Raw genomic sequence first — 16,189 nt, 5'->3', positions numbered from 1 at the left:
ATAGGGCGCGGGTTAGGTTGGCTGCATTGGTTTTAAGACTTTTCATTTACAAGCTTTTCTTTAGCTTGCCCTGTTTGATTATTTAATTTGTTTGGGTCAAATTTGACCCACTTCCAGTGGTCCGCTTGACTTGAAATTTGGCATACTTATGTAAATTTGGCAAAAACACCAATAATCCTGGTACGTATTTATCCCAGCGGTCCAAAGGGGTAATGCGGCCAACATCATGGGAACTCTGCCAGGCAGATCTTTTAGACGGGGTTTCTTTTTATAATTTTTATTTTTATATTAACATATATATATATATATATATATATATATATATATATTTAGTTAAGGTTTCTTAGGTAAGTTTTTTTTTCATCTTCTTATTATTATTATTTTATTTAATTCAATCTGTACTTCTTTTGTTTTTCATCATCATGATTTGATTGGGAACTTCACACGCACCATTGAATCGCTTCGCAGGTTGTGCAGGTTTCCTCACGATGTTTTCCTTCACCGTAAAGCTCGTGGTAAATTTCAAATGTAATTCCGCCACATGCATTTCGAAAAACTCAGAGGTGCGAGATGGGGTTTGAACCCACGACCCTCTGCTTGAGAGGCGACAGGTCAAACCCACTAGGCCACCACGGCTTTTTTGTTTTTTATTTGACTAAATAATTATTATATAGATAGATACATACTTAAATACATATTAGGCATATAATCTAGTAGTGGCATCTTGATGGTCCTCATGGTGGTTTATAACATTCACATTGGCTAACTTGAAAAAAGGGTTAGAACTGTGGCCCCAACAGTTTCAAATCTTAGATTTTGTCATTATTATTTGTTTTTAGGACTTAAAAGGTATTTTATATTATCACTAGCGGTTGCCCGCGACTCCGCCCGCGTAGAATTCGGTTATCACTGTCCCGCGGGAACTACGCAATTTTCCGGGATAAATACTATTCTATGTCCTTCCTCGGAACTCAAACTATATGTATACCGAATTTCATCTAAATCGGTTCAGCCACAAAACACATAGTTCAGAAGTCAGTCTCCTGCACTTCACTTTTCATACCTACGCTCGGCGGTCGCTCTAAGGTTGTCAACTATGGCTTATGCACCAAAAAACTATCGTGGTAGTGGCACTCGTATCTAGTGTTTGATTATTGTGAGATGAAACGGAAATAATGGTAAATAATATATAAATTAATAACTAAAATATTTTAATTATAATGTCATTGTTATATTATCAATTTGTCACAGAAAATAACTTGCGTCGATTTCGTTATTGGCGAAATTCTATGTGACAGTTGCTCGAGCGCACTTGTATGGAGATTGAATTCTGAACTATCTTATGTGAACTATGTTTTGTGGTTCAGCGGTTTAGGCTTGATGAAGTAACAAACAAACATTACAAACAAGCAAACGTACCTACAAGCCGTGGTGGCCTAGTGGTTGACCTTTCGCTCTCAAACAGAGGTTGTGGGTTCAAACCGCCTCGCACCTCTGAGTTTTTCGAAATTCATGTGCGGAATTACATTTGAAATTTACCACGAGCTTTGCGGTGAAGGAAAAACATCGTGAGGAATCCTGCACAAAAACTGCGAAGCGATTCAATGGTGCGTGTGAAGTTCCCAATCCGCACTGGGCCCGCGTGGGAACTTATGGCCCAAGCCCTCTTGTTCTGAGAGGAGGCCTCTGCCCTGCAGTGGGACGTATATAGGCTGGAATGATGAATGATGATGATATAGATTTTTCAAAAAAGCGCTATAAGTAGTTAAAATTTACAACCCAAATTATTTTTTCCTTCGCTAAACATTGCTTTTATGTCTATATTTTCATAATAATGTATAAAGGATAATATGGCAAATTCAGGAGTTGTCAAATACAGTATTGTGCAAATACGTGTATTTGCATTTTTGTTACTCATCACACAAATGAGTTAATGGATTTGGATGAAATTTGGCACACACGCAGCTGGATAAATACCAAAAATACTTTTCATATCAGAAAACTTCATTGTCCAAGCAGAATTTTTCCCAGGCCGAGTCGCAAGCAACAGTTGTAGTCCGCGATCGCGTGGCATAATCGCACCACCCCATCGTCGTCAAACCGCCGTAACCCACCGCCCCCTCTGAACCCAGCCCTATGCGCTGCGCACAAATCCCCGTATAGATCCAGTGCTCAGTTCAGCAGAGAGTGTTGGCAACAAAGCACGATGACACGGTAAGTAGGACAGCTTGCCTCCGTACTAGATTTTTCAGTGAACTTGTTACATGTTACTTTTTATTTACGACAATTTTTTCAACAGAATAAAAAACAAAATGGCTGATTGCTACTAGACATGGTAATGAAAATAGTCTTTGATATTTTAAGCCACACAACTAACATCTAATCTAACCTTTTGGTGGTGAATTTCTAGTTAGACAGACATTGATAAAATTGAATTAAATGAGTAGATGTTTTTATTCAAAGAATTTGTATGAAAAGTGCTGGTTTTTAGTCGAAATTATCGGCAGAGATTGTTTGATATAGGTAATACGCGCGAACAAAGAATTGTATGTATTGTAAAATATTGTAGGCTATTAAATTTTCAAGTTAAGTATTTAGCTTATACTTAAGTTTTATTCATGGTTATTTTTTCTTAATATGTTAATATGTGTATTCTTAGTTTCGATTAAAAAACTGTTTAAAATTCATTGAAAGCCAGGTCAAAAAACCTACTCATTAATATACTGAAAAACTCTGACAGCAGTATTTTATTATATATTTTAAGTTACTTCATTTATTGTATTTCTTTTCTAACACCTTTTTTTAGGATTCGGTACCCAGAGTGCCAACGGAACCCTATTACTGAGACTCAGTCCGTCTGTCTGTCTGTCCGTCTGTCACAGGCCTCTATCCCATGATCCGTAATAGTTAGACACTTGAAATTTTTACAGATTATGTATTACTGTGGCCGCTATAACGACAAATACTAAAAACAGAATAAAATAGATATTTAAGGGGAGCTTCCATACAACAAACGTGATTTTGTTTGGCGTTTTTAGCTTGATATTAATAACGGCAACAGGTAGACGCTTGAAATATTCACAGAATATTTAGTTGTATAATATTTAAGTCTGTTAATCACACTCGCAGACGTCTAAGATACAGGCTCAGCCTGGAGTCCGATAGACATGTTCTTTACTGTATCAAATATGTTCCTGTTAATAAAAATATTTGTATTTGTATCAATTTAAAATAAATAATTAACTACATTATAATAAAATAAATATTTAAGGGGGGCTCCCGTACAACAGACTTGATTTTTTGCCGTTTTTTTGCTAATGTCTAATGTTGTTGTTTCAATAGCGTCTACCTGTTGCCGTTATTAATATCAAGCAAAAACCGGCCAAGAGCGTGTCGGACACGCCCAAAATAGGGTTCCGTAGCCATTACGATAAAATTAAGTAATATTTTTCTAAGGATTTCGTATTTTATACGGAATCTTCCAAGTTTAGGTATATTTTATACCTTAGGCTGCTATTTAAGAGTAAAACTACTAATAATTCTCAAGCAAACTTAGCCGTTATAGTTTTCCTTAAAAGTTTGATATACTTACTACCATCCTGAATTTTTTCAAATTTTTCCACCCACTGGTTTAGATTTTAGAGGGGGGGACGCTCGATTTTATCGAAAAATCGTCTTAGCAAACCCCTAATGGTTTTAAAAGACCTATCCAACGATACCCCACACTATAGGGTTGGATGAGAAAAAAAATCACCCCCACTTTACGTCTATGGGAGGAGGTCCGTTTTAGCCATTTTGGCTCCGGAACCCTAAAAACGGCAAAAAAAACACATTTGTTGTATGGGAGCTCCCTAAAATATTTATTTTATTCTGTTTTTAGTATTTGCTGTTACAGCGGCCACAGTAATACATAATCTGTTTAAATTTCAAGTTTCTAGCTATTACGGCTCAAGAGATAGAGCACTGTGTGACAGACGGACGGACGGACGGACAGACAGACAGCGGAGTCTCAGTAATAGGGTTCCGTTGGCACCCTTTGGGTACGGAACCCTAAAAAAGCCTTAATGTAATTATTTAAATAGGTTGATGGTAGTACAGTTTGTTACGTAAAACCAAAAGATTGGAGTACCCATAAAACTTCTTCATTCCAAAATAATTCGATACATTCTCTTTAATTTAAGACAAACAGTATAGAAAAACAAGCTTAAAATTAATTCAACGTCCTACGCTTTTCGTATCAGCTTAGGCCTAGACATTTCGTCCCTAGGGCGTATTTAAACCCCTCTCAATGGCACTCCAGTCAGTAATAACGTTTGCGTTTTCTTCTTTATTACGAATCTACCACATTATCTTAATCGGATACATGCTAATACTTTTTACGGCCGACCCCGCTGTTTGCAGCGCGTAGAAAATTGCGTTTTGTTCCCTAGGGATTTCTTTCACTTTTTATTTGTATTACAGTATCCAATGATCTCTTGGTTCTTAAAATGTTTTTTTTTCTGTCAATGTGCTGCAGGAAAATATATTTTCTAATATTTTCCGTTTACATACTTTTGATAATGTTTTTTGGAAAAGTTGAAAATTATAATTTCAAAGTTCAATATCTCAAAAATGGCTGAATTAATTTTAATCAAACATAACTAAGAATTACCGCAATGAAAAAAAGCCGTGGTGGCCGAGTGGTTTGACCTATGGCCTCTCAAGTAGAGGATCGTGGGTTCAAATTCCGTCTCGCACCTTTCGAAATTCATGTGCGAAATAACATTTGAAATTTACCACCGGCTTCACGGTAAAGGAAAAAATCGTGAGGAAATCTGCACAAACCTGCGAAGCAATTCAATGGTGTGTGTATGAAGTTCCCAATGCGCACTAGGCCCGGCCAAGCCCTCTAATTCTGAGAGGAGGCCTGTGCCCAGCAGTAGACGTATATAGGCTGGGATGATGATGAAACTCGCTTTCACGTAAAGAAACCATATCAAAATTGATCCATCGATTTGAGAGCTACAGATAGACAGACAGATATTGGCGTCAAAACCTTTAACACCCCTCTTTTTACATCGGTGGTTAAAAACAAAGTATAATATGGCTCCTTGGTCAGGAAAGTTAAGTAAAGCTCTTTGCAAAAATTCAAACGTCTTTTTCTTTACTGTGTTCACAAGAGTACTTTAAACACCAAGGGCGCGAAACCGTGAGTTCCGCACTTAATTAATTTTACCGCTGCGCCTAACGAGCGGAGTGAAGTTGAATTACTATTCTTAATAAATGTCTTTTGTGTTCGAAATTAGATTTCAAAATAAAACAGGTTGTAAAAATGTACAATGATTTAATGTAATTTGGGTAACTTAATTTGAATAAACAAATAATGTTTCGTCGTAATCAGCTAACCCAAAAGAAAGTTTCCATAATTATCTAAGTAGGTGCTTAGAGATCCCAATGCTAGATTTATACAAAGGTCACTAAAGTACCTACTATTCCCGCCCTAGGGCAGAAAGCTGCTATCAAGATCCCCATTCCGGCAAAATTCTTGGAAGTCATGCTTTAATCATAAATTACGTTGGCCCAGGCTTAATGAGGTCATAATCCCGGGAATCCCGGGTTAGAAATCCCGGAGTGATAATTTATTTAACACCTGTTTTTACGATTTTACCCGGGAATTCCGATATGAGTACAAACATGTTGTTGTTGTTAGATTCAGAAAGGTGCGTAACCGTAACGCAAGGCGGTCTCTAGAGACGGTTTAGTGTATTTTTAACACGCTTATTAGTCTCAATGCTTAATTGTAATTTGTTAATTGGAGCTGGCTTGGAGTGGAGCTTTCGTGTACTTAGCTCAAATTTGGGCTCCGCAGAAAACTAAAGTTGCTGCACCCACTGTTTGCAACACATGCTGAGTGGGGACCCTTTTTCGGTGTCAATGAGGGCTATCGTTTTTTGTCTCACTAGATGGCGCACTGTTGCGTGAGGTTTTTAAGTATGGCTTGCAAAGTCTGTTATTACGGGCGTGAAAACAAAGTTTAGATGAAAATCATATTTAATACACCTTAAAACCGTATTATAAAATATCGAGCATGCCACAGTGTTGCATAGTCCCCGTTTTGTTCGGAAAAAAGGGAGGACAAAGGTTTCCGAAAGACAAAACTGTCTCAAAACACAGACATTCATTGCCCCGGAACGCATATTTGCCATAAACAATTTCAGATATTGCAAAATATTCACAAAATTATTCTAATTATAAATTAACCCGCGTAGCTCACCCAAAAACTATGAGATTTGACATTTCGGAGACCTCACGCTACACTAGCGCCTCTAGTGGCGAATTCATACGCGATAGCCCTCATTGGTGTCACCACCATTACATGTAATTATTATTGTTTTTTTTTGTTCCGTGGCGGTACTGTTGGGACCTTAGGTAAATAAACAATTTGTCTTTCTTCCTTTCTCTCTTCACCGGTATCTTTAAACTTGATTTTAACCCACTACTTACTGTGGCATTAACACGTAACTTGGCAATTATTAATTAGGTAGATTTGACGACAACACAATAATATCGTAACAACGAAACGCGTTTTTTGTTTTAGAGCCGTGGTGGCCAAGTGGTTTGACCTATCGCCTCTCAAACAGAGGGTCGTGGGTTCAAACCCAGGCTCGCACCTCTGACTTTTTCGAAATTCATGTGCGGAATTACATTTGAAATTTACCACGAGCTTTGCGGTGAAGGAAAACATCGCGAGGAAACCTGCACAAACCTGCGAAGCAATTCAATGGTGCGTGTGAAGTTCCCAATCCGCACTGGGCCCGCGTGGGAACTATGGCCCAAGCCCTCTTGTTCTGAGAGGAGGCCTGTGCCCAGCAGTACGAAACACGTATTTTTACAAGATGGAGATGTAAACCGCTTCAGTAAGCCACGTTATTTCATCGCAACCAAAAGTAACGTCTAATGGCCCATTTAAAACAGTATTTTTCTGAATCGGTAGATTTTTTGAAGTTCATAACATGCTCGTTTTATTTTGACCGTTAACCAGTAATTGTATAAAGTTGTGTTAAATACTTGTGATGTATACATATCATTTAATAATATTGTAAATCTGTTTTAAAAAAAATATATATACCTCGTTGAGTTTCTTGCCGGATTCTTCTCAGCAGAGGTTTTTCCGAACCGTGGTAGATTTTTTTTGACATTCATAAGTGCTTGTTATAGCCTAAATTGAATAAAGATTTGACTTTGACTTTGACTTTGATTGGTTTATAGCGAGCGCTAAGAGCCACTTTCAGCCCACGGAACGAAAATCTTATTTTTTTTGTCTACAGGAACACTATGCCCATTAGCGCTCTGCTGATCCTGGGCGGGTTGGCCACCGCCCACGGCTGGGGCGGGCTGTTCAACCGCTTCAGTTCGGACATGCTGGCCAACCTGGGGTATGGACGCGGGCCTTATCGGCACTACGCTTATGGACAGGTAACTTAACGTGACGTTTTCTTTAGATAAATAGAGTTTGCAGCACAAGCACTCTCATTCTGAGCGGAGGCCTGTGCCCAGCAGTGGAACGTGTATATAGGCTGGGATAAAACAGAGTTTTTAATGACAATAAGCAATTATCTAGTACAAGCTTTGCTTAGTTTGGGAGCACACATCACATAAACCCAACAATGAGCACCACACTATACGTTTCGAACTCAAGAAGAGTTCATCATCAGAGCAACACAACCATTCACAATGCTACGACATGGGAGACTAACATCTAACACAGTGTGGTGGAGGAGCTGCATGAACATACATTTGTTGCATAGACGTAGTTAGAGTTACCCTAAAGTCACAGGTAAGCAAAAATTAATTGTTTGTAGTTCATTGATATGGAGCTCGGCAAAGTAGCGACCGATTCAATAACTTGCTTCGTTTTAATCTTCTAAACCCTAAAAAGTAATTCTACATGGATGGACCCCAAAATATTCATCATCCCAGCCTATATACGCTCCACTGCTGGGCACAGGCCTTCTCTCAGAATGAGAGGGCTTGGGCCGCAGTTCCCACGCGGGACCAGTGTAGATTGGGAACTTCACACACACCATTGAATTGCTTCGCAGGTTTGTGCAGGTTTCCTCACGATGTTCTCCTTCACTGTAAAGCTCATATTAGACCCTAAATTTACCCGTGTAATTATTTACCCTTAGGGTAGATTTACGAAGCGACACAGCTCGGGAGAGCCCTTTCAGTCGGGTCTCAACCCATCAAGATTTTATACCCTTCTACTAAAGGAATACTTAATAACCCTAATGGTTCTAGAACGTGGCTTTTTGAATTGACTTGATTTCTTGTACTTATTATATTTTTAACCCCCGACGCAAAAAGAGGGGTCTAACAAGTTTGACCGCTATGTGTGTTTGTTTGTCTGTCTGTGGCACCATAGCTGATTGGGTGGACCTATTTAAATGCGGTTTTTTTTATCGGTTTTAACCTCGAGCATTAAACCCATTTTCCACTCGACGTGTCTATCCACCCTCGCCGTACCTACCCGGGTGGCTATATGAACGTCTCGGGTAAAATGAATCGTTTTATGCTCTTGTTGTACAATGGATCCTACAGCAAAAAGCCTAACCAACCAGAAAAAAATCGCAAGACCCCCGAAGTTATTATTTCAAAGTACAATATCTCAAAAACGGCTGAACTAACCTGAATAAAACATAGTTAAGAACCACCGTAAGGAAAACTCGCTTTCATGGAAAAAACGGTATCGAAATTGGTCCATTCCCTTGAGAGCTATAATGCCACAAACAGTCATTGAGTCAGGCGTCAAACTTATACTTAACCCTTAAACTAAAAGAATTTCTTCGCTCACCCGCGACCTTATGATATGCAAGATATGCGTGTTCATGCAGTTCGTCCACTCCACACTGTAAGAACAGACACAAATCACACCAACCTATCTATTACCACCATCACACTACACTGACCGTTTCGAACTCATCCAACCAGAGCTCATCTTCAGAGCAACACAACCGTACACCATGCTACCAGATGCTAGACTAACACACCATAACAAACGTTTAATTAGTCACTGTAACTCCCTAAGTACCTACCCACCTAATTTTTTTCTCAAACAAAACTACCCACAAAATATTAATAAATTTTAATCGTCATACAAAAAAAATACCTTGAAGTTTTATCTATTATACTGTAAGGACGTGTTTTATTAACTGTTATTGACGAAATTAGACTCAAGCCGTAGTAAGGGAAAAGACACTACTTTACCTGTTCAAATCCCTAACCCTAACCTAACCTAGAAGGGTTGGCTTATAACTACTCTTTATTGTAGGGGGTTAAAAATAATTAGACCACATGCGACTCAAAACTAGATCATCAAAGTAACACTGACCTTTCTTAGAATACCTGACCCTTAGCAACCCTAATTATAAACCTCACACCAAAAGGCGAAAGGTTAAAAGGTTAAAATAATTAAGCATTGACCTATACATTAATAACCTTTCTCGGATAAAATTACCTGAGTATTATTAGCGTCCATCTTCCAAAACGCTTATAATGGGAGCTATTTTTAGCAAGTATACGTCTAATTTCGATTACATCTATAGTTTAAAAATCATAATGGACAAAATACATAATGCTTGCTTGACATAATGGTCATTTCACATAATATAAATTTCTAAGAAATAGTCAACTTTACAAGGTTAGAATAGGTCACACGGTCAAAAAAGTTCGTGTTGTAGTTCGCTGTAATGACTTTCTATTTTTGGGCGTTTTCAAAAAGAAAGTGTAACCTTCCTTCTTTTTTTTAATTTTGGAAATAATATGGTTTTTCCTATTCAGAATCAAGAGCACACTGACATTCACTAATTAATTTTTGCAGGTGGTAGGTGGTAGGTAGGATCCAGTCAAATTAAAAAAAACATTCATTCTCCTTTTAAGTAATCGTTTAAATGGGGTAGGCAGAGCACACGAAACGTTACCGCATCGGAGCCACTTTTAGCAATTTTAGGTTTTACCTATACTTACAAACAGGAAAAATCCCAAACGAATACCCTCGGGAACCCCATTTCAAATCTGTCGTATATTTCCCTATACCAACACTTTCACGGTACCTTTCCCCTCTCCTTTACCCCTTAACCTACATAGAAATCGTTTCCAAACATCTTTCCCCAAATTACATTTACCTACCCTCCGATCTGAATGGAGATATGATTAGGGCAAACCCTTTAACAGAAAATCGACGCCGTCTTTGTTATACTTGCAGAAGGGCTAACACGAAACTCGAAACTCGAAGTTAGTGTGGTGCAGTCCCTCTGACACCCTATTTAATACGAACTTCGAGTTTCGAGTTTCGTAGTAGCCCTGCAGAGCGGCTCCGTCACCGAAATGTTGGATTCGGCAATTTCATGAAAGCTTTTGGTTAATGGTTTTCCTTGTTCGTCTGAATTAAACTGGTTCAAGGGTGTTTCTTTGTTTCACAGACAGAAATTTCATAGAATTTCGTTTCGTAGAAAATGTTTTTTTAAACGTATTATATTATAATTAATATTAATTCAATGTTTGTCTGGTCTCTGTATTTTTTATTTCGAATATTATTGTTTAAAGACTATTTTGAATGAAACATTTATTTCACAGAAACATGACTCAATGAATATTACAATGTAATTTTTTAATTCAATAAAGTTATGAAACAGTATAAAGTATTTTTTGACGAATATTGTTTGTTCGGTGTACTTTTTTTACATAAAACTGATCGTGATTGACCCCTATCTCACCTGATGCCACCATCATCATTTTCTATTGTGCGATTAGCACAAACCTTAGTAGGTTAAGTTAGGTTAAAACTGCGACCCCACCAGAAAACGAAACGCAATCAGAAATTGGTGCTAAAAACAGCGAACCCAACCACTGTTATACAAATAAATCATTCATTCATTCGTTCATTCATTCATTCATTCATTCATTAAATAGACAAAAGTACAAGTACCCCAACATAACGATACTTTTTAAAATAAAAGATATCTAGATATTTGTGGTAGAGCCTTAGTGTAACCACTTGCTGGATGCAGTTCGAATGGGCCGGCTCGACCGGGTTAGTACCACACTCCCACAGAATACCGGCGTGAAATAGTAGTTTTGCTACTGTGTTTCGTCCGGTGAGTGGGAGATTCGGAGGCCCAACTCCCCTCCCCCTCTCCACCCTCCCCCATTAGCCCGCTTTTAGGCCGGCAACGCACCCGCAGTCCTAATAATGCTGTAGGTGTCCATGGGCGGCGGTGATCACTTACCATCATGTGACCCGCATGCTCGTTTGCCAGCTATTTGTAATAGTAAAAAAAGTTTTATAATAACTAGGTAAATAGTACAATGATAAAAACTATTTCATTCGCTATTCTATGATGATTTAAATTTCTTCCAAGTAAGTATTCTGCGTGTTGATCATTCTATGAAACGGTAATAAAAAAGTTTTACGTAAAACGAAATTCTATAAAAATGCTGTCTGTAAAACAACGTACAACTATCCACTGCACCTGGCCCTATACCACGAAGTGCAAAACTCGAACTTCGTATGTCGCCGTCCCGCTTACGCTTATGTCATTTAATACGCGAGTGAAAGGAACGGTGCGATACGAACTTCGATTTGCGAGTTTCGTAGTAGCCCCTCTGTACCTACTGTACATTTTAAGCAAAATAAAGACATTGATTAATTTATTGGTAATTCCAACAGGACGTAGCCCCGGAGGAAGCTTATGCCGAAGCTCTGGAAGGCAACCGTATTGACGACGCCATGGAGGAGCCCGCTCACTGCTACAGCGCTCCCTGTGCCACCAACGGAGAATGCTGCCGCGGTCTCATGTGCCTCGAGACAGGTAAGACTATGCTAAAACCAGTTGGGGTCCAGCGAGCTCGTTGGGCAAGACAGTGCAACACATTTTACAGATTAAAAAAACGGCCAAGGGCGTGTCGGAAACACCCGAAATAGGGTTCCGTAGCTATTAAAAAAAAATAGTAATATTTTGCTAAGGATTTCGTATTTTATACGGAATCTTCCAAGTTTAGGTGTATTTTATACCTTAGGCTGCTATTTACTCTTAAACTACTAATAATTCTCAAGCAAACTTAGCCGTTATAGTTTTTCTTGAAAGTTTGATATACTTACTACCATCGTGAATTTTTTCAAATTTTTCCACCCACCGGTTTAGATTTTAGAGGTGGGGGGGACGATCGATTTTAATGAAAATTTTCACTTTAAAGTTAAATATTTTGGAAACACATCACTGAATCAAAAAATCGTCTTAGCAAACCCCTAATGATTTTAAAATACCTATCCACTATAGGGTTGGATGAGAAAAAAAATATTTTTTATTGTACCATTTTGTCGGCATAGTTTACATTAATAGTCTCTGAGCAAAGCCGCGGACGGACAGACAGACAGACAGACATGGCGAAACTATAAGGGTTCCGTTTTTGCCATTTTGGCTCCGGAACCCTAAAAATATCTGTCACAAATACTAGTGTCACAAGTACCGCTGGAGGGACGAGGTCCTGAATGACCTTTTGGACCCGGGATCGAAGGCTGGCAAGAGCTGCCTCAAGATCGCAAAGCATGGTGTAATCTCGTGTTGGAGGCCAAGTGAGCTAACTTTGGGGGCGGCAGACGTGAACTTGCCTTCGAAATCCAAAAGCTTAATGGTTAGTTGACCTGAAATGTATATTTCAGAACTAAATTATTGTTAAGTATTATTATTTTAAAATTTATGACGGTGGAAGCATTCTACACTTCCACTGAACGTAGGTATAGTTTAGATATAGTTAGTGTTTAGTATTGTAACTAAGGGACCCCATACATCCCTGTATTTTTATTATTATTATTTTTTGTATTTTTTTTTTCTTTAATTGTATAATATAGTTTTTAAGTATTTTATTTGTAATTATATTATTATGAAAAAATGACTTTCTGCCAAGTTTCTTGCGGCGCATTCTTCTTGGCAATGATGGTATTTCCGAAAGCGCTGGTAGTTTAAAAAATGACGTGTAAAAGTGCCCATTGCGGCCTATTTACTGAATAAATCATTTGAATTTTTGAATTTTGAATTTTAGACCTACTTTGGGTCATTGCGCCCTAGTAGTAAGTAATACGTAACAAGGGGCACTCACACGCGCGCAAACATTCGTACGTTGACAAAGGTTTTCACGCAAGCAAAAGTGCGGATTGAACCGAATCCAACCCATTGCCAAAGGTTTAGGCTTCTGTTGTTCTTTTTAACCCCGACGCAAAAAGTGTTATAAATTTGACCGCTATGTGTGTCTCTCTGTGGCACCGTAGCTCTCAAACGGGTGGACCGATTTGAATGCGGTTTTGAAATTAGGATTTCTAGCGATGGTTCTTAGACATGTTTCATCAAAACTGGTTTAGCCGTTTTTGAGATATTGAACTTTGAAGTGGCAAAGTCGGGGGTTTTCCTTTGTTGGTTAGGTTAGGTTATTACAGTGTCTAGTTGGTTCTTGTATTCTGGAAAATGTGGATACACATCCAGTTTTACATTAGTCGCGCTTACATTGTCATTAGTGTAAAATGTACAATAAAAGCCGTGGTGGCCTAGTGGTTTGACCTATCGCCTTTCAATCAGAGGGTCGTGGTTTCAAACCCCGGCTCGCACCTCTGAGTTTTTCCAAATTCGTGCGGAATTACATTTGAAATTTACCACGAGCTTTGCGGCGAAGGAAAACATCGTGAGGAAACCTGCACAAACCTGCGAAGCAATTCAATGGTGCGTGTGAAGTTCCCAATCCGCACTGGGCCCGCGTGGGAACTATAGCCCAAGCCCTCTTGTTCTGAGAGGAGGCCTGTGCCCAGCAGTGGGACGTATATAGGCTCGGTTGGTACAATAACAAGCCCGCTGATATTTCCGTGCCTTAACAGGGTGTCATGAACGTACTTATTTGCAATTCCATCCGTGGTCGTAATATGATATACACTAAATGAATATCAACAAAGTTACAACGCGCGAGCTCCCTAGGGCCTTTCCAAACACTTGTCTTTCTTACACACTGTCACCAAAATAAAGTCAATTTTGTGTCAAGACAAAAGTGCCTTCAACATCCAAGTATCACTGAAACATAATTCACTTAGCACAGCCTTACTTTTTGGCCACGGCCACAGGGCACAAGCGGAGCGACGAGTGATTTTCTGTTCATTTCGCGACCGAGACGCTCGCAAGTCAGTGGATTGGGCGTTCGAACTTCAAACTTCTTTATTTGCACAGAATAATATAGTCAAAAAGATGGTTGATTATAATTATAATTTACAGTTCTGAACGTTTTAAAAAAAAATTTACCTTTTCTTTCAAAATGTGTTTAACTTTTTCACACAAATTATATGACTCAGTTTTGTGACGCAACCGAGTGTACGGACTGTCGTAATGTGGCGGTAAAGAAAACTCTTTAATTTTTCATGCTACTTAAAAATCTGATATTTTTCTGTTAATTAGAAAGGTTTTTTTTTATTCGACTGGATGGCAAACGAGCAAGTGGGTCTCCTGATGGTAAGAGATCACCAACGCCCACAAACATCTGCAACACCGGGGGTATTGCAGACGCGTTGCCAACCTAGAGGCCTAAGATGGGATACCTCACGTGCCAGTAATTTCACCGGCTGTCTTACTCTCCACGTCGAAACACAACAGTGCAAGCACTGCTGCTTCACGGCAGGATTAGCGAGCAAGATGGTGGTAGCAATCCGGGCGGACTTTGCACAAATTTTTCGGACATTCACCATTACAATTAGGTATGCTTATTAATCATTCGACAGTTGAATCTTAGCCACATCAATAGGAGCAACAATTTCGGACAATCAAAAATATGCGGAACAAAGTGTATGCCATACGTTATTAGGACAAAAGACGTTATGCGATACAACGATAGGACTAATAATTGTATACCATCCGATATAGACCCCGACAGTGCCTCTAGTGTGGCGTTTTCACAGAACATTCGTTTACTATTCGAAGACGTAAATCGAACGTTCGATCGTCGATACGTAGCTACCACATGTGTGTGTTAACCTACACTCACAAAAGTTGTTGTGCAAGCTTTCCGCTAGAGGCGCTGTTCGTGTTTCCATACAAATTGAGATTTTAACGCGAACGCGATCGAGACGTATTTTGTTAATGGGAAAATACACTAAGCACACTGGACATACCCTGTCATTCAGTGATAGTTGTCGTCTCATCTGTAATTTTATTATATTAATGAAATTATTTTATTGAAAACTTTTTTACTTCGAGCTTTTTGGTTTTGAGATCGACTCGCCGTCAGGGCCAAAGACAAGTCTTGCTTTTTTTTACTCGTTTTTAGTTTGTATTTTGTATATGAGATGCTTCATTTATATATGAAGTGGAGGTATACAGTTCCCAGTTGGGCTCTGCGGCGTGTTTGGGTCAGTCGTCTTTGTTGATCCCCATTGGTTTCGTCCTTGACTGACCCTTTTCATTACAAACGGAAATCGATTTGTTTGCGTTCTTTCTGAAGTGATCTGTCACAGGCAATAAACAGAGATGGGGGAGGTTTACGTCCGACAGTAGACATCATACGGTTAATATAATGACGATGAATGAACAGAGAAAACGCTCCCCGCGCCGCCTATCACGTACCGCATGTCGTTAAGAAACTTAATTTAGTCTCGGCTCAAGCGCAAAAGCTTTTAAATAAAACATCAACTTGTGCTCTTGTTAAAGTGAATTCTGTAATCTTGGCACATACAGATGTTAGAATTTTGCATGAGTTTTTTACAGCTTGTACGGGGTTGTTGACGCTTTTATGTAGATGATATGACAAATTGTCTGCTTCTCACACGGAATGACAACTGTAATGAAGTCTAAGTCTAGGAGGCAGAAAATTCTCAACGAATTTTGAACCCTTATAGTTTCGCCATGTCTGTCTGTCTGTCCGTCCGCGGCTTTGCTCAGAGACTATCAATGCTTGAAAGCTGTAATTTTGCACGGATATATGTAAACTATGCCGACAAAATGGTTCAATAAAAAAAAATTTTTTTTAGGGTACCTCCCATTACCGTAAAGTGGGGGTGATTTGAGTGGGGGTTTGGATAGGTCTTTTAAAACCATTAGGGGTTTGCTAAGACGATTTTCGATTCAGGGATTTGTTTGCGAAATATTCAACTTTAAAGTACAAATTTTCATGAATAGCGAGC

The 16,189-nt window shown here is 38.9% G+C and overlaps 1 protein-coding gene across 1 annotated transcript in view; it reads left to right on the top strand.

Moving 5' to 3' along the window:
- Window positions 1–2,114: 2,114 nt before the first annotated feature.
- LOC141443344 (ITG-like peptide) overlaps window positions 2,115–16,189 on the top strand; it is a 34,374-nt gene continuing 20,299 nt past the window's right edge. The window contains exons 1-3 of the mRNA XM_074108584.1: window positions 2,115–2,214; window positions 7,308–7,455; window positions 11,708–11,849. Coding sequence (XP_073964685.1) covers window positions 2,207–2,214; window positions 7,308–7,455; window positions 11,708–11,849 — 298 coding nt within the window. The 5' untranslated portion in view covers window positions 2,115–2,206. The remainder of the gene's footprint in view (window positions 2,215–7,307; window positions 7,456–11,707; window positions 11,850–16,189) is intronic.

The sequence above is a fragment of the Choristoneura fumiferana genome, chromosome 27 (assembly GCF_025370935.1).
Source record: "Choristoneura fumiferana chromosome 27, NRCan_CFum_1, whole genome shotgun sequence".
NCBI lineage: Eukaryota > Metazoa > Arthropoda > Insecta > Lepidoptera > Tortricidae > Choristoneura > Choristoneura fumiferana.
This window is presented reverse-complemented; position numbering and strand designations above follow the sequence as displayed.